At 43.0% G+C, this 22,265-nt stretch overlaps 1 protein-coding gene across 1 annotated transcript in view; it reads left to right on the top strand.

The window, feature by feature from the left end:
• Nucleotides 1–10,152: 10,152 nt before the first annotated feature.
• The window catches only part of SH3BGRL2 (SH3 domain binding glutamate rich protein like 2), an 85,061-nt gene continuing 72,948 nt past the window's right edge, over nt 10,153–22,265 (top strand). Inside the window, exons 1-2 of the mRNA XM_040239330.1 lie at nt 10,153–10,183; nt 20,093–20,541. Of these exons, the coding sequence (XP_040095264.1) occupies nt 10,153–10,183; nt 20,093–20,541 (480 nt within the window). The remainder of the gene's footprint in view (nt 10,184–20,092; nt 20,542–22,265) is intronic.

Here is a 22,265-nt window from a genome sequence, read left to right on the forward strand (position 1 = left end):
GTGACCGCATGCCCATTCTCTACGTCTGTGTCTCTATTCCTGCCCTGCAAAGAGGCTCATCTGCGCCATTTCCCCAGATTCCGCATCTGTGCGTTCATATATGGTATTTGTTTTCCTCTTTCTGATTCACTTCCCTCTGTACGACAGTTTCTAGGTCCATCCACGCCTCTACAAATGACTGTATTTCACTCACTGCAGCTCTGTTTACAATAGCCAGGCCATGGAAACAAGCTAAATGTTCAATATCAGATGTATGGATAAAGAAGACGTCGTACGCATTAATATATACCATGGAATATTACTCGGCCACTAAAAGGAACAGAGTGGTTATTTTTACTTCAAGATTCATTGTCTTTAAAGTAAAAAAAAGTCTGGGTTGGGGGATTGTAATCAGGTGGCAAGTAACTTAACTTTGTCAGCAAAAAGTTGGTTGTTTTGTTCTTGTCTTGGGTGGCAGGACAATTTTGCTTCAACGATAATAGCCTTTCTGTTGTGTGGATTTAACTGGGGATGCTTCCAAACATGGTAGTTATCTTGCTAAATAAGAGACAGGAGGGTTCCATTCACATTTCTTCAAAGTGCATACTTACCAGGATGTGCATTTGCAAAGCATTTCTTGAGAATGATATGAAAGTAAATATCATAAGATATCATAAGTCAATACCATGAGCATTTTGAAAAGTCTGGCATGCTTTGGCATTATAAATTTTTTATAAACTTTAAAATAGATATGTCAATGCTATTTCTGACTGTACACATATGTATGTTTTCTTACAATAAATAGAAAACCGAATGCTCTCTGCTCTGTGTTTTACTCTTTAGGAGAATTATGAATGACTGAAGGGAAAGAGTAGCTTTTTAAAAAATACACCTGAAAATCAATCATGAAGAGTCAAGATAATTTTTTTTAAAAGCCACTGTCTCCTTCTGTTGTTGGGGCACACAACAAACTGTCCCCCTCAAAAGGTTTCTGGATTTATATATTTCTTCATATTTTATATTTCTTTGTATAAAATCTGTTTAAAGCCACCCTTGATTTCATCATAGTTTTATAAGAAAGTGGGCTGGAGCCACCTTGTTTGGCCAGGTTTGTGGGCAGGAGGCCCTAAGGGCTGTTCAAGATAGTTCCTCAACACAGATGGGGGCACGCACAGGCAAAGCGGCACACAGAACCCACCTGTACGGTGATCCTGCACCTGGCCTTGCTCGTGAGAGCCCAAAGAGATGGGTGCTGTAGGGGCTGACTGCAGGAAAGTTCCAAGGGAAGGAGAAACAGAGAGGGCGCTGAGGAGTTGGGGGCAGGAGTAATAAGAACCAGCGCTTCCTGGGATTCTTGGCTCCGTAGCAGTTCGGCCTGAGGCTCTGCACATATTTTTCTCAGTTCATCCTCTAATGACTATGTGAGATGAGATGATTATCCTGTTAGGAGGATGTGGGAGGCAGATAAATCTCAGGGACATCAAGTGACTTGCTGAGATCACACAGGGGCTTTGCATCTCTTCTTCCTGATTCCAGGGCTCATTCTTTCACTGGTAGAACAACAAAGCCTCAGGGAGGCTGGTCCTAAACGTGCACCGATCTCTGAGCTCAGGGACTCCTGGTAGTCACATCAAGGGGTTGGACAGGTGATCTCCATAGTCCTTTCCACCTCTCACATGCTGCCCCTGTCACTTTGGGAAGCTCTGCTCAGTGATCCAGGGAAACAAAGAGAAAATGCACGGAGCATCTATTTACTAAGTCCCAGATATTGTCTCTCTGTTTAATTTGTATATAAATTTTCATATAAATGAAAACTATCAAAATCTTGGGACTTCTTTGGGACTTTTTAAACTCCTATAGTTAAAAATCTGCCTTGCAATGCAGGGGACAGCCGTTCGATCCTTGGTCAGGGAACTAAGACCACACATGCTGCAGGGCAGCAAAGCTCACAAGCACAGCTACTGAGCCTGAGCACTCCAGAGCCCAGGCTCCACGGCTAGTGAGTCCGTGCACTGCAGAGATCTCACATGCTGCAACTAAGGTCCGAGGCAGTCAAATAGAAAAATAAATAAATATTTTAAAAATATCAAAACCTTGATTCCGCAGTTATTAAAATTTTGCCACGTTTGGTTCTTCCATGCTGCTGCTGCTGCTGCTGCTAAGTCGCTTCAGTCGTGTCCAACTCTGTGCGACCCCATAGACGGCAGCCCACCAGGCTCCCCCATCCCTGGGATTCTCCAGGCAAGAACACTGGAGTGGGGTGCCATTTCCTTCTCCAAAGCATGAAAGTGAAAAGCGAAAGTGAAGGTGCTCAGTCATGTCTGACTCTTCGCGACCCCATGGACTGCAGCCTACTAGGCTCCTCCGTCCATGGGATTTTCCAGGCAAGAGTACTGGAGTGGGGTGCCACTTCCATACCTATCTATCTACCATCTATTGAAGGAAAGTTGCTGCTGCTGCTGCTAAGTTGCTTCAGTCGTGTCTGACTCTGTGCAACCCCAGAGACGGCAGCCCACCAGGCTCCCCCATCCCTAGGATTCTCCAGGCAAGAACACTGGAGTGGGTTGCCATTTCCTTCTCCAATGCATGAAAGTGAAAAGCGAAAGTGAAGTCACTCAGTCCTGTCGACTCCTAGCGACCCCATGGACTGCAGCCCACCAGGCTCCTCCGTCCATGGGATTTGCCAGGCAAGAGTACTGGAGTGGGTTGCCATTGACTTGGCTCAAAATAGCCTTGAGTTAAAACTCCCCTCCAGGTCTTCCCTACCATTCTATGCAAAACAAAGAACTCTCTCACCCAAAGGGAAAAAAAAGAGGACATTAAGGTTGATTACACCCAGCTCCCAGCCGGTCCAGCTTCTGGCTGATCTCCAGAATTCCTTGCCCCAGCCTTTTGCTGCTGGGCTGCCGTCTATGGGATCACACAGTCGGACACGACTGAAGTGACTTAGCAGCAGCAGGCCCAGCCTTTTAAGAGATAACTAATCCGAAACAACCTTGGAGGAGAACAGGCCCCCTTAAGACAGTAGCTTTCCACATATATGCCTACACATACTTACTCTTTTCTTGGGCTAGCAGCAGCTCAGAAATCTGACTGCTGCCCCCTCTCGTCTCATCAGGGGTGATCTGTTCCTGTAAACTGCCGATCTTGTTCTTTTTCCAAACCTCGCCTTCTCTAACTCCTTTACCCTATATCTATAATCTATCATCTATAAGAATTTTTGAAACAAAGTAACAGGTGAACATCTCAAGATTTTGCCTCTAAATATTTCATTCTGTATCTCCTTAAGAATAGGGATATTTTCTTACATAAGCATAAAGCACCATTATCACACCTCAGAAAATTAACAATAGTCTCCTATTTATATCCAAGTTTAACAGACAGTCCAGATTAAAATCTCCTTGTGCCCAATTGCACTGGTAGATTTTACTTGCGTTTTTGAACCAATATTCAATCAAGCTTGACTCACAGTATTTGGCTAAACAAGGTAAACAAGAACAGCTCCTCAAACTCTGCTGTTTGTTTTATGATATTGACTTTTAGAGCACAGGTCAAAGTTTGGTAGAATAACCCTTATTCTGGATTTCTCTGATTGTTTCCTTGTGGTGTTACTTAACTTTTCCTCCTGATTTTTCCTATAAACTGGAGGTTAGGTCTAAAGACTGGATTGGAATTATATTAAACACGTTAGATGGGGATACTTCAAAGATGATTGTACTTCACATCACCTCAGTCAGGAGATACAATGCCAGGATGTTAAATGATGTTAAATATGATCACTTGGTCTTTCCATTGTAAAGGTGGGATTCTCTTGAAAATCTCTCTGGCAGAGTGTGGATCATCCATTCTGTACTTGATAGTAAACACACCCTTTGTTATTTAATTGTATATATTGTTTAAGTGATAGTTACAAAATGGTGATTTTCTAAATTTTCATTTCTTCTTCCTTTATTTGCAGGCATACCTTTGTAAAAGGGGGGGAAAAAAGAGCTTTTCCTTACCTACTGGGAATGAATTACAGTTTCTTTTTAAAAGGCAAGGTAAGTGCCCCCTTTTCTTTGCTAACTTTCAGAATAAGAAATAGCCATGGTCACTTTCAATGGTGATAAACTGGGGTTTTTTCTGTCTCTCTTTAACAGAGATATGGACTTGTGGCTTTTTATTGATTCAATTTTTATAGTCAATTGGAATCATTTTTGGTTCAAACTGCCCCAAATTTGGCCAGAGGGAGCTCCTTCAATTAGGCTGGATCCTGTGTCCTTTGAGATGTCCCCATGGTTCTTTGAGCCCTTCCTTGCTTTTTAGCACAAGAAAATGTCCTGGGCTCACCTTGCATTTTCCACACCCCAGGTCCAGAATAAGGAGCCTTGAGATGTTTTACTGGAGAATAGTATCTAAAATCCCAAATCTCTGAACTTGGAGAGTTCATTGTTATTGCAGTGTTATTGCCTAAAAGCTCTCTTCATGGTTAAAGCTAAGAAATGTATTTAAATCATGAGTTCAACTTTCAAAATTTTATATCATACCTCCTCCCTCATATCAGTTTCTGTGTGTATGTATACAGTCTCTAATGACATTAAAATATTTACTAATTTCCTTTAGTTTATAAAAGATATAAAGTAGAATGGCAGAAGTTTAGATTTTTTTAAGTGGGTATTTCTTTTTGTCCTTATGTTAGGTAGGCAGAACAGGGAAAAGGAGTCCAAAATGGCAGTGGCTACAAGACAAGGAAGGGAAAAGCCCGCGAAAATGAAACAAATGAAGATCCGAGGACCAGAGTGAGGACCTCAGGTAAAACAAACAACACTCCTGGCTGGCCCAATTTACATAGGATAGGCCCAGGGAGAGATAAACATATAAATAGAAGAGCCAAAGCTAGCTCTCTCTCTCTCTCCCATGCGCTGGGGCGCTCTTCTCCTCGTGTCTTTAGATCGACGTGCCCTCACGCCTCGAAGATGGATTTTCCTGCTATCTTCTAAATAAAATAGAGCTGTAACACTGATTTGTCTAAGAGCTATAACACGGTCCATTCGAGACCTGAGAGCTATAACACGGTCTATCCAAGACCTGAGAGCTGTGACATGCCGAGGGGGCTTTAATGTCCGTCACTCCAAATCTTTGTTGTGACGAGACAAAGAATCGAGGAACATACACTTGCGTGACACTTAGAATATACTCAGTTAAAGATGAGTAGTAAGGGTTTCCCTGGCGGTCCAGTGGTTACGAATCCACCTGGCAATGCAGGGGACATGGATTCAACCCCTGGTCCAGTAAGATTCCACATTCCAAGAGCCACAACTACTGAGCCCACGTGCAGCAACTACTGAAGCCCACTCACCCTATAGCCTGGGCTCCAAACCAAGAGAAGCCACCACAATGAGAAGGCTGTGCACCTCAAGAAGAGTAGTCCCTGTTCGCTGAAACTAGAGAAAGCTTGCCCGCAACAATGAAGACCAGCATAGCAGAAAAAGAAAAAAGATGAACAGTAAGAGTACTGTATTCCAAAATCACTTGAAAGAACTATTTTCTATATTTACTAAGTTATCCGTATGTAACCAGGAAGGGTTAATTATGACTCCAGGCCAAATCTGTTCCTCTTGCTTTAAGTTTTGCTGCTTTTGTTATTATAAGCATATTTAATGGCTTGCCTTAGGGAACCTTGCCCTCCTCTGCCTGTTAAACTAAAGTGCCTTTGTTCATAACCTTGTAAACCTGCAGATGGCAGGAAGAAAGAAATTAAGGCATCCCTCTGCCTGAAGCTTGCCATTCTAGGAGTTATTTGCAACAATTAAATGGTCTTTTTACCTTGTTTCCTTACCTTCCTCCATCTCTGATTCATAAAAGAACCTGGCATCCATGCCCCAACATGACGGTTATTTTGAGACATTAGTCCGCAATCTTCCCGGTCAGCCAGCTTTCCAAACAAAGTCGTATTCCTTGCCTCGACACTTCATCTCCTAGTTATTGGCCTATTGTGCAGAGAGCAGAAGGAGCTTGGACTTGTTAAATAGAGTAACTTGTTTTGGTCTGATTTCAAATTTGGTTTGCTTTTGTTTTCTTTGTAAGTTTTAGTTTTGAACAGGTAAGACGCTTTTGAGCCTTTCTGTGGCTCAAATTCAAAATTACATAAAAATATACTGTGAAGAAAGCCGAGCGCCGAAGAATTGATGCTTTTCAACTGTGGTGTTGGAGAAGACTTTTGAGAGTCCCTTGGACTGCAAGGAGATCCAACCAGTCCATTCTAAAGGAGAACAGCCCTGGGTGTTCTTTGGAAGGAATGATGCTAAAGCTGAAACTCCAGTATTTTGGCCACCTCATGCGAAGAGCTGACTCATTGGAAAAGACTCTGATGCTGGGAGGGATTGGGGGCAGGAGGAGAAGGGGACGACCGAGGATGGATGAGATGGCTGGATGGCATCACCGACTCAATGGACATGTGATTAGTCGCACAGTCGTGTCCGACTCTTTGCGACCACATGGACTGTAGCCTACCAGGCTCCTCTGTCCATGGGATTTTCCAGGCAATAGTACTGGAGTGGATTGCCATTTCCTTGACATGAGTCTGAGTGAACTCCAGGAGTTAGTGATGGACTGGGAGGCCTGGTGTGCTGCAACTCATGGGGTAGCAAAGAGTCGGACATGACTGAGCGACTGAACTGAACTGAACTGATAGTTAAAGAAATCAATTTTTTTCATCCACATCCCCCTCCACCTGCCCCTCACCCTTCCTCCCTACCTCCAGGTAACTAACACTTTCATTTCTGTTGGTTTGATACTCTGCATGTGTATGTGTGATTTCCTCTCCCCTTTACACAAAAGAAAGCGATCTACATTTACTGCGCTGTGCCTCGTTTTCTTCCTAACAATATTAACAATGCATGCTGAGAATCCATCTAGTTCCTACATATCTTCCTCATTGTTTTTTGTTACTGCAGCCTTTATTGTGGTCCTACACTTTTGTTGCTGTTTGGTCTCAAGCAGTTTTGCTTGTATTGTTACTTAGTGGCTCTTTTTGCCTTTGTTCGCTCTTCTGGTCCTCACAGGCATTTGAGTTCTTGACCTCTGCTAAAGCTTTCCAGTGGGACAGAAGCAGGGAACCCAAGTCCAGTCAATTCCCAGATTTATCCCATTAATTGCTTTTGGTGGAGATAAGGTTAATGAGGAACCTAACTTGGCTGTTTTCCCTCAGATCCAGCCTCAGGCACCCTGGGCTTTTTTCTGTTTCCATGGAGAGCTGCGGGTTAATGACCAAGGGGAGGGTGCTGATTTAATACAGCTTGGAATTAACTTCCATGTTTTTTTTTTTTTTTCCCTTCCCTTTCCCTTCTCTACTATGTACAAATTGGAATCATTTTCCTCTTGTGCTAACTTATAGGCAATTAAAAAAAGAAAGAAAACAGAACACAAGATTTTACTAACATTCAAAAGACACATCATTAGATTGAAGAAAGATTTTACTGCACACTGGAGTTGGAGATTTCATCTTCAAAATTCATGTCTTAGATTTCTCGGAATAACTTTAAATATTCAGTATGTGAGTTCTCTTAATGCAGACTTTTTTTTCTGTGCTCATCTTCAAAGCTCATAACACACACATTCTCTTATTTTCTTTTTGCTGGGTAATTCTTTGGCAGGTATATTCTTTCAAAATTCATTTCTTAAGTCATTTGTTTCGTTTCTGCCCCACTCATTAAAAAAAAAAAAAAGATGGAAAGACCATTTTGGTGAAATTAAAAGCTTTTTGCCTTTGCCTGCAATGATTTTCTTCTGACCTTTGAGTAATATGGCAGAAAGAAACTAATGCAATACAGTGTGCTTATCATCTAAGCCACCCATGCTAGATGCATGACTGTCGCCTGGCTTGTGAATTACTTACACTCTAGCACTCACAGAATAAATTAATCAAGCTCTGAAGAGATCCCCTAGTAGTCCTTGAAGGATACCTGTCTCATAGGAATCTGAAGCCCTGGATGAGGGTCAACGTCCTTTTCAGCCTTGCAGTCAGGAGCAGGAGCAAAGTGATGATTACCTCCTGGCCTGAAAGGAAGAGAAGGGAGAAGAGGGCGTGAGTGGGAAGAGACGGAAGAGTAGATGCGAGGGCAAGGAGGGAAGAAAGAGGGAGGGAAGGGAGAAAAGAAGAGAAATGGGGGCCACGTGGGCAAGAGCACAAAGCCCTAAGTTGTTGGGCTGGCTAAAAAGTTTGAGGTTTTCTGAAACAATGTACTGAAAAACACAAATGAACTTCTCGGCCAACCTAACACGGCCAACTTTTTGGCCAACAGACATATTTCTGGTGGAAAGAATTCTCTGAGGGTTGGAAACCATGTTTTCCAGTTCGGTATCTTCTGCACATGGTGCTATCCAAAGAATCTGAGGAACTGGCTTGTACACAGAGCATTTTGGGAAATACAGCACCTCTTTTTTTTAGTAGCTAATATTTACGAGTGAGTTGGTGATGGACAGGGAGGCCTGGCATGCTGCAATTCATGGGGTCACAAAGAGTCGGACACAACTGAGCGACTGAACTGAACTGAACCACGTACTTATTCAAGCACTTAGCATGGGTTATGCTATTTAATCCTTACCTCAAGCCTAGGAATTAGGCTTTATAATTACCTCAATTTTACTACTGAGGAAGCTGAGGCAAGGATGCTAATTAACTTACCCAAGGTCACACTGAGCAAATGACAGTCACTGCTGTCATGACCCCCTCCCACCTCCACTGTCTTCTTTGCTAGCAGAACCCCAGTAGTTTAGGTTGACTATAGGCCCACACTCCACCCTAGTCCCTGGAGAAAAAGACCTACACCCACCTTGCCTCTGGCATGCTCCTTCCTGATATACACTTTCCCAGTCTTCCTTGTAGTTCACCATGTGACCCAGTTCTGATCAAATAGGTTTAGACAGAAGTCCACTGGAGGGCTTCTGAGAAAGCTTTTCCTCTGTGATGTGCGTGCGTGCTAAGTCACTTCAGGTGTGTCCGACTCCTTGTGACCCTATGGACTGTAGGCTGCTAGGCTCCTCTGGACATGGGATGCTCCAGGCAAAAATACTGGAATGGGCTGCATATCCTCCTCCAGGGGATCTTCCCAACCCAGGGATTGAGCCCGCGACACTTAGGCCTCCTACTTTGGCAGGCAGGTTCTATACCACTAGAGCCACCTGGGAAGCTCCCCTCTGTGATAGAAGAAAGCATTTTTTCTGCCTGCCTTCTTCCTCCTTAGGGTGATAATCAATGACAATGTCATCCTTTTGGCTCAGGCAGCCATCCTGCAACGATAAGGCAACAAGCCCAAGGACAAGCATGGCTACACTGAGGATGGTAGATTGAAAAGTGGAATGTGTTTTGCATTTTGAGGATACTGCTAGATGTTATGGTAAACCTGGATTCACCTCCCTATCCTCTTCTTCTTATGTGATATTTCACATCAAATGTAAACTACTGCTGCTGGAAATTTGTTACATTTAGCCAGACCTACAGCTGCATGTATATCAACTACAGTTATGGGAACAGAAGTGGAGTTTGGACATAGGAAGCCTGTTTCTATTTTAGGCTGATAGTTTGCTATTCAGTATCCCAGAATTCTGTCTCCAACAGGACTTCCTACCCTCAACCTTGACCTCACATACACAGTTGTTATTCCTAAGTGAGGAACACAGGCAAAATATAGCAAATTGTAGGACACTACATACTGATGAGATTTTTAACTACTGAAAATTTATTCTGCTAAAACCAGAACAATAATGATACATATTGCAAGTAAACATCAGTTCATACTACAGACATTCTTCCCAAGGACCCACAGTCTGTCTCTGCACTGTTCACACAGAGCCACATGCTTACCCATGCTCACAGTTGTGCTTCTGTCTAGGACTTTGCTGTTTAGTTGCTAACTTGTATCCAGCTCTTTCACAACCGTGTGAACTGTAGCCCACAGGCTCTTCTGTCCATGAGATCTGCCAGGCAAAAATACTGCAGTGGGTTGCCATTTCCTTCTTCAGTGGATTTTCATGACCCAGGGATCAAACCTGAGTATCCTGCACTAGCAGGTGGATTGTTTACCACTGAGCCGTCTAGGACTTTAGTTTGTGCTAAAACTGTTTCTTTCTGTCCCCAACACACATGCTTTGTTTTAGGAATCTTCATATTCCCAGCATCTAGTAGAGTGCCCGATGTCGACTAGGATTTTGATAAATACCAGTGGTATGGAAGTAAAACTGCATTATATCCTCTCTATTAAACAATTATCAAAGTCACATGCATCTCAGGAATTAAAAATATATTAATATTTTCCAGATTTTGAGAGATGATTTCTTTAATTATGAAACATTTAAAGCAATGCAAATTGCTGAGGAGACAAGTTTGATAAGTTGCTAATAGACAGCAAATGCTCAAGTGCTCACTAAACAGATTGGCTTTTAAAAAGCTACATGTTAACCATATGATCCAGCAATCTTATTCCTGGGCATATTTCTGGAGAAAACTATACAGGTGCCCCAATGTTCATTGCAACACTATTTACAATAACCAAGACATGAAATGTCCACCAGCAGAGAAATGAATAAAGAAGAATAGTACATACATACAATGGATAAAAGAACATATAAAAGAACAAAATAATGGCATTTGCAGCAACACAGATAGACCTAGAGATTATGAAACTGTAAGTAAAGCAAGTCAGACAGAGAAAGATAAATACATCACTCACATGTGGAATCTAATTTTTAAAAAATGATACACATGAAATTATTTACAAAACAGAAACAGACTCACAGATATCAAAAACAAACTTACCAAAGGGGAATAAAGTGGGGGGGATAAATCAGGAGCTTGAGACTGACATATACACACTAATATATATAAAAGAGATAATAAGGACCTACTGTATATGACAAGGGCCTCTACTCAATATTCTTTAATAATCTATATGGAAAAGAAATCTCAAAAAGAAAGAATATATGTATATGTATAACTGAATCACTTTGCTATATACCTGAAACTAACACAACATTGTAAATCAATTATATCCCAATAAAAATTTTTAATAAAAAAATAAAAAGCTACATGCTCTGGGAAGTGTAAATTTGGTTCAAGTAAAATCAGGCATTTTCACCACATTGTTCTCAGGGCAAGAAGGATTTAATGGATTTTTCAAATAAGTTTGGCTTATAACCAGAAAGCAATTAACACTAGAAGGACTAGAGCTTCATTACATTATTAAGTGCTTCATTTTGTCATAAAGTTAGTGATACCTGGACCAGATCACAGCTCCCCAGTACAGTGAGTGCATTCACAGGGAAGTCTAGTTCCCTGACCTCGTTGTTAAATGGAATTCCACTTAATGCAAAAAAATGCCTTCCCTCTCAAAGATGCTATTTAAACCCAACAGCTCTCATTGCAGTGGAGACCAAGGTAGAGTGATGCCTGCAACTTAAATTGCTTCTAAATAAACTAACTTGAGAAGGATGTAAAGAACTGAGGAAAAGAAATGGTAACCTAATAAAGTACTCTATATTTTTTGTTGCTCTTTAATTTTACTTTCAGGAAAGAGTTGCAACATTTAAAGGTAAAGACCTCATCGTTCTTTTTAAAATCATTATGGCTCAAGGTATTTAAAAGTACTATAAACAAATGTTAATCATTTCCATTCAGCAGACCCTTCAGAATCCTAGGGAAAGTAATAATAAAAAATAACAATTGCTACAATACCACTTTATATTTGTTTAAGCTGACTTTTTCATTTTCTCTAATTATAGCTATATATAAACATTTTCTTATACTTGCTCTGTTGCAATTATTCTAAATGGCCTTTATGCCTAGCATAATGAGAAATTATAATGAACTGGAAACTCATTAGCAATGTATTTATAAGGAATCAAAATAATTTCAGAATTCAACAACAACTTACATGTAAATTTTTGTTTATTACCATATGGTATTCATTTATGAAGTAGCGAGCTAATAACGAAAACACTAGTGTATTGGGAGTTCCTGTAATAGGGCTGCCTAGAATTATTTAAGCAATATCAACTTAAACCTTTGTTTTGTTATGGTGATATTGTCTCCTGATCTGGAATGTAATCTTGAGGGGTGTGGTGGGGTTGGGGTGTGTGTATATATATATCTATATGAAAGTGAAAGTGTTAATCACACAGTGGTGTCCAACTCTTTGTGACTCCACGGACTATAGCCTGCCAGACTCCTCTATCCATGGAATTCTCCAGGCAGGAATACTGGAGTGAGTAGCCATTTCCTTCTCCAGGGGATCTTCCCAACCCAGGAATCTAACCCAAGTCTCCTGCATTGCTGGCAGATTTTTTCCCATCTGAGCCACCAAGGAAGCCATATATCGTTCTTAAAAGTTGATTAGGAGCGTCTTGTAAGATTATAAAACAGAACAACACAGTAAGAAGATTCTTTTCATCAGTTCAGTTCAGTTCAGTCGCTCAGTCGTGTCCGACTCTTTGCGACCCCATGAACCGCGGCACGCCAGGCCTCCCTGTCCATCACCATCTCCCGGAGTTCACTCAGACTCACGTCCATCGAGTCTGTGATGCCATCCAGCCATCTCATCCTTGGTCGTCCCCTTCTCCTCCTGCCCCCAATCCCTCCCAGCATCAGAGTCTTTTCAATGAGTCAACTCTTCGCATGAGGTGGCCAAAGTACTGGAGTTTCAGCTTTAGTATCATTCCTTCCAAAGAAATCCCAGGGCTGATCTCCTTCAGAATGGACTGGTTGGATCTCCTTGCAGTCCAAGGGACTCTCAAGAGTCTTCTCCAACACCACGGTTCAAAAGCATCAATTCTTCGGCACTCAGCCTTCTTCACAGTCCAACTCTCACATCCATACATGACCAAAGGAAAAACCATAGCCTTGACTAGACGGACCTTAGTTGGCAAAGTAATGTCTCTGCTTTTGAATATGCTATCTAGGTTGATCATAACTTTTCTTCCAAGGAGTAAGCATCTTTTAATTTCATGGCTGCAGTCACCATCTGCAGTGATTTGGGAGCCCCCCCCAAAATAAAGTCTGACACTGTTTCCACTGTTTCCCCATCTATTTCCCATGAAGTGATGGGACCGGATGCCATGATCTTCGTTTTCTGAATGTTGAGCTTTAAGCCAACTTTTTCGCTCTCCTCTTTCACTTTCATCAAGAGGCTTTTTAATTCCTCTTCACTTTCTTCCATAACAGTGGTGTCATCTGCATGTCTGAGGTGATTGATATTTCTCCCGGCAATCTTGATTCCAGCTTGTGTTTCTCATGATGTACTCTGCATATAAGTTAAGAAAGCAGGGTGACAATATACAGCCTTGACGTACTCCTTTTCCTATTTGGAACCAGTCTGTTCCATGTCCAGTTCTAACTGTTGCTTCCTGACCTGCATACAGATTTCTCAAGAGGCAGGTCAGGTGGTCTGGTATTCCCATCTCTTTTAGAATTTTCCACAGTTTCTTGTGATCCACACAGTCAAAGGCTTTGGCATAGTCAATAAAGCAGAAATAGATGTGTTTCTGGAACTCTCTTGCTTTTTCCATGATCCAGCAGATGTTGGCAATTTGATCTCTGGTTCCTCTGCCTTTTCTAAAACCAGCTTGAACATCAGGGAGTTTACGGTTCATGTATTGCTGAAGCCTGGCTTGGAGAATTTTGAGCATGACTTTACTAGCATGAGAGATGAGTACAATTGTGCGGTAGTTTGAGCATTCTTTGGCATTGCCTTTCTTTGGGATTGGAATGAAAACTGACCTTTTCCAGTCCTGTGGCCACTGCTGAGTTTTCCAAATTTGCTGGCATATTGCGTGCAGCACTTTCATAGCATCATCTTTCAGGATTTGAAACAGCTCCACTGGAATTCCATCACCTCCACTAGCTTTGTTCGTAGTGATGCTTTCTAAGGCCCACTTGACTTCACTTTCCAAGATGTCTGGCTCTAAATTAGTGATCACATCATCATGATTATCTGGGTCGTGAAGATCTTTTTTGTACAGTTCTTCCGTGTATTCTTGCCACCTCTTCTTAATATCTTCTGCTTCTGTTAGGTCCAGACCATTTCTGTCCTTTATTGAGCCCATCTTTTCATCAAGTACCCAGCATACTCTTGTTTACTTTTCATCTTCCTGATTAGCCATAATCTCCATGAGGGTAGGGACTGTGTTTGATCCACTCCTGAATCCTTAGCAGCTAGCATAGCATCTGACATATACTGAATGACTCCAGCTGAAAGAAACAAACTGCACGCAGGTTTTCAGTCCTTCCTGTGGTTACCAGCACACCTAAAGCTTCCTTGGTATAGTTCCAATAGAGCTCCAAGATGCTGGCTCGTGCCATTCGCCTCTCTTCTCCTAACTTTTTTCAGATTCTAGTGGGAATAAGGTATTGGGAAAATGAAAGTGTTTTCTCCTGTTAGAGAGGCTGGGGAACCCTACTGATGTGGTTGAATGTTAACTGATTCAGGAATAAGTCCTGGTGTGGAGGAAAAGGAACGCTCTAATACTGTTGGTGGGGAAGTGAATTGGAATAGCCACCATGAAGAACACAGGGAGGTTCCTTAAAAAACTAAAACTAGAATTACTATATGACCTAGCAATACAGCTCCTGGGCATATAATTGGAGAAAACTATGATTCAAAAAGGTACATGCACCCTAATTTTTCTAGCAGCACTATTTATAACAGCCAGGACATGGAAGCAAACTAGCTGTCCGTTGACAGATGAATGGATAAAGAAGATATGGTGCACACACACACACATATATAAATATAAATATATATACATAGGGGATGGAATATTATGCAGTCATAAAAAAAGAATGAAATAATGCCATTTGCAGCAACATGGATGGACCCAGAGATTATCATACTAAGTGAAGTAAGCCAGAAGAGACAGACAATATCATATGATATCGTTTATATATGGAATCTTAAAAAAAAAAACCAAAATATACAAACAAACATTCACAAAACAGAAAGAAACTCATAGACATAGTAAACAAACTTATGGTTACCAAAGGGGAAAGAGGTGGGGGAGGTTAAATTAAGAGTTTGGGATTAACATATACCCACTATTAGATATATATTTATATAAAACAGATAAATCTACAAGGACCTACTGTATAGCACAGGGAACTATACTCAATATTTTGTAATAGCCTCTAACAGAAGAGACTCTGAAAAAGAATATATGTGCATGTGTACATATATATAAGTATAAAAGTTACATATATATATGTATATAAAAATAACAGAATCACTGTCTGTACACCTGAAACTAGCACATTGTAAATCAACTGTACTTTAATTAAAAAAAAAAAAGAATATGTCCTAAATGTTGGTTTCAAGCCTAATTCCTTGCTTTATGATTTACCTCCAGTTCCTAAACATGAGGGCTGAAACTTTCATCCAGTTCAGGGATTGCTCAGTAAGACTCTGTTAATTAAGATTTTATTTTATTAAGAATAGACAGAATGGGCCTGATGAAGCCACATAAAAGCACCGGATGAATTCTCTCATGAAATCCAAGCTGCCTGATTTGACTCTATGCCTGCTTCATTTCTCTAATATTCCTTTTATCTTAAGCATGGCCTCTAAACTTCATTAACATCAAAAAGATTTTGTTAAGCACTTTAATGGAACACGGCACTGTACAAAGAGGCTTATAAGAACCAGATTCTTGTTATTTAGCAAGTTCAAATCACAGACTTAAGACAGAAATATGTATAGGACTCACACGCTTTATGCAAATACAGGCTATTCCTTGATTTACTTTGCATGATTCATAACAGCTAATACTTCCTGAGTCCTAACTATGTCCCAGGCATTGTGTGAAAAGCACTTTCCTTAATCGTCTCCAGGAAGTCCCCTAACAACAATGAAGAAGGGGAGACACTGGCAAGTTACATAAACCTTCCTTAGTTAGTTATTAGTCACTCGGTCATGTCTGACTCTTTGCAACCCTATGGACTGTAGCCCCCAGGCTTCCCTGTCCATGGAATTCTCCAGGCAAGGATCTAACCCAGGTCTCCTGCATTAGGAAGGTCCTTAGGAAAGTCATATAGCTGTGACACACCAATCCTGGTCGGACTCAGTGGCCAAGCCGGTTCTTTAACCACTCTGACCTGGTCCTGCCCTTTGGCTTATAACCTCCTCTCCCACAAATCTATTGCCTACTAATAGCCAAATACACTCACTCGGCATTCACGGCAGCTGCTGCCTGCAGTGGGCACGGATTGTGGCAGGCATGGTGTGGTAACCGACTTTCCTTGAAAAGTGAAATTTTGGGGTAGCCAGATAGTATTGGATTAAGTGCTGTTAAAAATAGGGCAATCTTCGACTTCCCTGGCGATCCAGTGGTTAAGACTCTGTGCTTCTAATGCAGAGGACGCAGATTTGATCCTTGGTCAGGGAACTAAGATCCCACACGCCTGCCACATGGTGTGCCAAAAAAAAAAAAAAGAAAGAACAGGGCAGCCCTGACAACACAGAATTATCAATCAGACGCAATTCTACTCTAAAAATAAAATCTGGACAGTTGGGACTCCAGACTGTTTCAAAGAGCTCTTCATTTAATCTGTAAGGAAACCTTAATGAAGAGTGTTTCTGCTCCCTGGCTCCCTTGCAAGCTTCATCACTCATCCCCTATTACTCCTCATCCTCTAATTAGAAAAGACTAGATCGCTGCCTCATTAGCCATCAGGGCTCCGGCCTCTGCCATTTAACTTCTGCTTCCACTCTCTTGCTGGAAGCGCTCTCCCAAAGGTCAGCAATGATAACAGACCACCATTATAATAATACCCAGTGGTTCCTGTGGATTTACTGGGCTCCAAACCCCACACTTGGAGCTTTCTTTACACTGGAAAAACCAGGAGAACCTTAGGGTTGTACTGGACTTGTAGACAGTTTTGGCTTGGCTGGCTTGATTTTTGAAAATCAAGTCAGTATTAAAAGATCAGAATATCTTAGACAAAAGTCTGTATTTTGAGCGGTGCTGCTCAGTTTGCTGTGGTCCTCACGGTGAATATATGTCCACTTGGATCTATCCGACCTCTCTCATTTATGTCATCTGCCTGACTCCCTGTACGAGCAGTATTTACTCTCAGTGCTTTGCATGGATATTCTGGTCGGGATTGTGCAGCTGCCAGGAAAAGAGATATTTTACACCTTAAACTTACAGAATGTTATATGCCAATCCTATGTCAATAAAACTAAGGAAAAAACCCACATTCGCCAGATGGTCTACCATGACTTGTAAAAACCATCAGGTCCTAGACAATGCAGGAGCACCTTCTGTGGTGTCCAATGGCCTATTCCATTTTCTGAGTTGTCTTTAAGTTTCAGCCACCTGCTATATTTGCAGACCTGCCTTGTCAGATCGGCAGTGAATCCTCTCTGTGCTATGATACCCTGGGGCTGATCTTGGACACTTAAATTATATCCCAGATTGCTTTTTACTCTCTCTGTCACTCTCTGGGTCTCAGCTCCATCCTGGCTGCTGTGGGTTGCTGGACTGCTGACACTTTGTCCTACATACAGGCTCTGGAGACAACCTTCTTCACCAAGGGTATTTAAAAACAGAGCGAGCTGGGCCCAGAATAATCTTCTCAAAGTATAGTTCTGATCGTATGCTTCTCTTCCTCAGAATGCTTACAAATTAAGTACAAACTTCTCAGTTAAGGCAACTAGGGTTGTAAAAAAACAGAACCCTACTTGAGGTGACTCAGATCAAATTTATGACATGGATACAGGAATATTACACAGGCCTCCGGAGCAAAGATCAGGAACAGGCTGAACCATAGAGAGACTGGCAAACTTTCTCTGTAAAGGACTAGTAAGCGTACTAGGCTTTGCAAGTTATCTGGTTTCTGGCACTCTGCCAGAGACAATAGGAAAAGTAATGTGCTCTAATAAAACTTTATTTACAAAATAGACACCCAGCTGGATTTGACACACAGGCCAGAGTTTTAGCGTCCCTGGGCTCAAGCATTATCAGAGCTCACTGAAACATCTCTGTCATCCTCCACACACCTGCTTTGTTGTTCTTGTCCTGCCGACTACCGTCCTTAGCATCTCTAGTGCTCATGTTGGAAAATGACTTCTGAAAGCACTGACCTTTCAGGTTATAAGCTAAAGTTCAAGTGTTCTTTCTCTTTCTTAGTCCTCATTCTAAATTCTTCGGGTGGAGATGTGGCCAGGCCTTTCTTGATTCAGATACTTACCCTGAGACTAATCAGCTCAGGGTAAGTATCAGGAGTTTGGGTCTTGCTTTATGAACCAGGAGGGTGTTGGGACCCCCACCCCCCAAATCTCTTAGATCAAAGCAGAAGAACAGATTTCAGAAAAGGGCAAGGAGTTGGGCAGACAAGTTAGTGAGAGTTCCTGGCTGCATTCATCCGAAGCTGTATTTTCAGCATGGTCCCCTATTAGAACCCTGACATTTCTTCTTGAAGTAAAACAAACTTCTTGCTGTTCCTATGGACCCTGCATATTCCATCCTGGATGCGTGAACTCAGTCGCCTCCCACTCTTTGTGACCCTATAGACTGCAGCTGGCCAGGCTCCCCAGTCCATAGGATTTTCCAAGCAAGAATACTAGAGGGAGTTGCCATTTCCTTCTCCAATATTCCATCCTGTATCCCTTCCATCTGCTAGCAGAAATACTACTCATCTTTAAAGTCTCTTCTAGAAGGCCATCTTTGCCCTCTCTTTTCTCTTTATATCCACACAGCTCTATTGGTACAGTGTGTCTTGTCTCATTGCTATTTCTGTATCTGACTTTTTTGTTTTGCAGTCAATAGATACTCTGCTGACTGAGGAAAGGACTTACTCAGCATTTCATGCACTCTGGTACCTGTCAGAGCACAGGCTTGGAGTTCTCATTTGGTGAGTTTAACTATATCCTCAAAGCTGAATAATTTCAAATGGAAGAAATTTAGATTTTATAAAATTGCATCAATACAGGAAATATGGTATCTACTTTTAAGAAAATATTTTTCAAGATATAAACATTCATTTCTACATTTAGGGTAGCCAAATTAAAGTACACGTGCAGAGAGAGATTACAGCCAGCAAAATGTTTATTTAAAAATGTCTAATAGTATGAAGAAATAAAGTCCCATTATGATTGTCTTTTCTGTTACCGTAATAAATTAAAAAATGGAATACTACAGACATGACGTCTGATAAATAATAGGGAGGGTTATACACGTGAAGTAATCAAAATCGCTCTAAAAAACAAATGCTCCAAAACCAAAATGCTCCAATGTTTATGCAAGAATTTTACCAAAGAGCCAGAGACCTCATCATCTAATCTTTCTTCCTAGAACTATTAATTAACATTGTTCCCAGAACTCTGCTAAAACTCCCCTGCTGAAAGGAAGAGAGTAAATACAGTACTGCAGAGAAAACTGGTTCATTCTACAGGAACTGTGAGAGGCTTGCGCTTTTGCGGAACAGAAAACACTTGCTGAAGAACTACTACTAAACTATTAGAAACTACCTAACAGCTTTTTTATTTTAACAGCATCCTCCTGCGAGGCTGCGCTGGAATGTGCAGCAGGTCTGAAGACGGCAAAGATTTGGCTCAAATCTGTAAATATTAGGTGCACAGAGCCGAAGCCATTGTGTAGGGAATCGGGGTGGAGCGGGCGGGGTCCTGATTCTCGATGATTAGTAGGATTCTAATTTCGCTTGGGATTTTTTTTTTTCCCTACAACAATTATTACAGTTTCGCTAGAAAAATAAAATATCGGTTGTGCTCTCACCTGGGTTTCTAATTTTCAGCGTCTACCTAAAACAAAACAAAACAAAACAAAAACCCTCGTATTTATTCCCCAAGAATCACCCTTCTGCAATCTGCTGAGCCGCTGGGAAAACAGGAGCGCACAACCACCGCGCCCCCCGACCCGGTCCCCACCGCGGCCACCTCCCAGCCACCCAGCCCACCCCACGCGCGACCCGGAGACGACGGGTCTCCGAAGCATCACTGTTGTCTGTTGACGTTTCTGGGTGTGGGGAATGCTTCAAACCAGTAAACCACTACACACAGAATCCCAGCTCGGACACCAAACCAAGCTATCCTCGCCTAGCTTTCTTTTCTCCCCGGCCTCGTCTCGCCAGGACCCTCGCCACCCCGGCATAGCGTCTCCCCGCGGCCTCGGGTGGCCCTCGCGGCACCTGCGCGCGTCCGGGACGCAGCCTCAGGGACGCGGCGGCGGGAAGGAGCCCGGCGGCGGCCACTCCAGGAGCGGCCCGGACTACAACTCCCATCACGCCCCGCAGCCGGCTCCCTCCCCGGCCCGGCCCCGCCTCCCTACCTCGGCCGGCGGTCGGGCAGCGCCGAGCTTTTATCTGCAGACCGGGCGGCCGGGCGGGCTCCGGGTCCCTGCCGACTCCCCAGACGCGAGCGCTGTGTCGGGCAGCAGCGGCGGCGGCGGCGGCTCCCAGCCGAGTTCTGCCTCCGCGTCCCCGCCAGCCCGGAGCCCGCGGAGGGCGCAGAAGGTCCGTCCCGACCCGGCGAGAGGATGGTCATCCGCGTGTTCCTCGCCTCCTCCTCGGGCTTCGTGGCGGTAAGCACGCAGGGGACCGGCCGCGGGCGGGGGTCGGGTCCCGCCGGGAAAGGGGGCGCTGGTCCCGCGGGACGCGAGCGGCGCTCGCCCCTGTGCGTCTGGGCGCGGCGGGCGGCGGAAGCCCGCGCCCGGCAGGTGATCCATCTCCCTGGGACGACAATGAACGGGGCGGGGAGCCAGGGTGTGTGTGTGCGTTGGGGGGGACCCCGGACTCAACCCACATGCCCACCCTGCATGGTCCGAGACGGAGACCGGGAAATGGATTCGGCGGGAAGCCCCCGGCTCTAGTTGCGAGGCTCGGGGATTTTGGAGAGGGGTGATCAGAGAGCTTTGGGCGGGGGGGGGACGGTCCCACTTTCCTTGATGAGCTTGACCGATTTGGGACTTTCAGCCTGGTTCCGTTTGGTAGGGGAGCTTGTTAAGCTGCTTGGTTTGCTCACCTAGCTCATGAATGGAACAAGTTTAAGTGGAACTTGCTCTCCACCCTCTGTGCCCCGCCGCCAAGCGCGTTACTTCAGTTTTATACCTGCGCAGAGAGAATGGTAACCCAGGTTTGTCCTGTTGTGCCAGGGTTTTTTGTTTTTTGATTTTTTGCCTGAGGTGCTATAAATATGTTTACATCTATATGTAAATATGGTGTGTTTGGTTCATCTTCCCCTATGTGCTCAGTTTCATCTTGGGAGTATGTAAATTGTGGTCTTTTTAATTATTTTAAGCTATTTTGTTTGGTCCGATGTTCTCGAATTTTCTTTTCTTTTTTTTTTCAGGGAGAAGTTACATAGCTAGACGTCAGACTTTAAGGAAAAATTCACTAATTATAGCTCACCGAGTAAGACTTGTAGCAGTATGTTTTACACGATTATTAAGATTTGGTTACCTTTAGCTGAGTTAAACTGTAGATTTCAGGGGCTCTCTAGTGAGATATAGAGTTAAATACATCAAAAACTGCGGTATTGATTGTTTCAAATTTAGTCCGGCCAGTTGGTTGCTTGCCCGGAGACTCAACTAGGTTTTCCCCAAATTTGTTTCAGAAGGCAGGTTCGATGGAGAATCGAAGAAAATGTCGTTTGCAGCATAACTCTGAAGTGTTTTATTTTAAAAAGAATTAACTTGTGGTAGAAAAAAGGCCCCCTTTTGTATTAGTAACAGGAGGTGGGAAACTCCAGCTTATCTTTATATGCAGGGATGTTCTGGTCCCCAGACTGATAGTTTTAGTGTTGCTTGCTCTCTGGGGCTGCTTAGTCATACCTGCCTTTTATAGATCCCTCCACCGCTCCACCGAAGCTACACTTCATGTGTTTGGGAACCCATAGAGTTTGTGGATAGATTTTTTTTCACAGTCACTCCTTCATAAGTTCTACAAAGGTTTTGGTTTCACCGTCAACTTGCATGCTTCCATAACTATTGCAATAGTATTTCATTGACTGGGAAGGGATGCTTTATAGTATTGATATTAACAAACCTATGTTATCTATGTTGGACAAAGTGAAGTCGCTCAGTCGTGTCCGACTCTTTGCGACCCGTGGACTATAGCCTACCAAGCTCCTCCATCCATGGGATTCTCCAGACAAGAATACTGGAGTGGGTTGCCATTTCCTTCTCCAGGGGATCTTCCCGACCCAGGGATCGAACCCAGGTCTCCCACATTGCAGGCAGACAGTTTTAACCTCTGCACCACCAGAGAAGCCCTTGACAAGTCAGGGTCAAAATTCTGAGGTCATTAC

The sequence above is a fragment of the Oryx dammah genome, unplaced genomic scaffold, assembly GCF_014754425.2.
Source record: "Oryx dammah isolate SB20612 unplaced genomic scaffold, SCBI_Odam_1.1 HiC_scaffold_4, whole genome shotgun sequence".
NCBI classification, from domain to species: Eukaryota; Metazoa; Chordata; class Mammalia; order Artiodactyla; family Bovidae; genus Oryx; species Oryx dammah.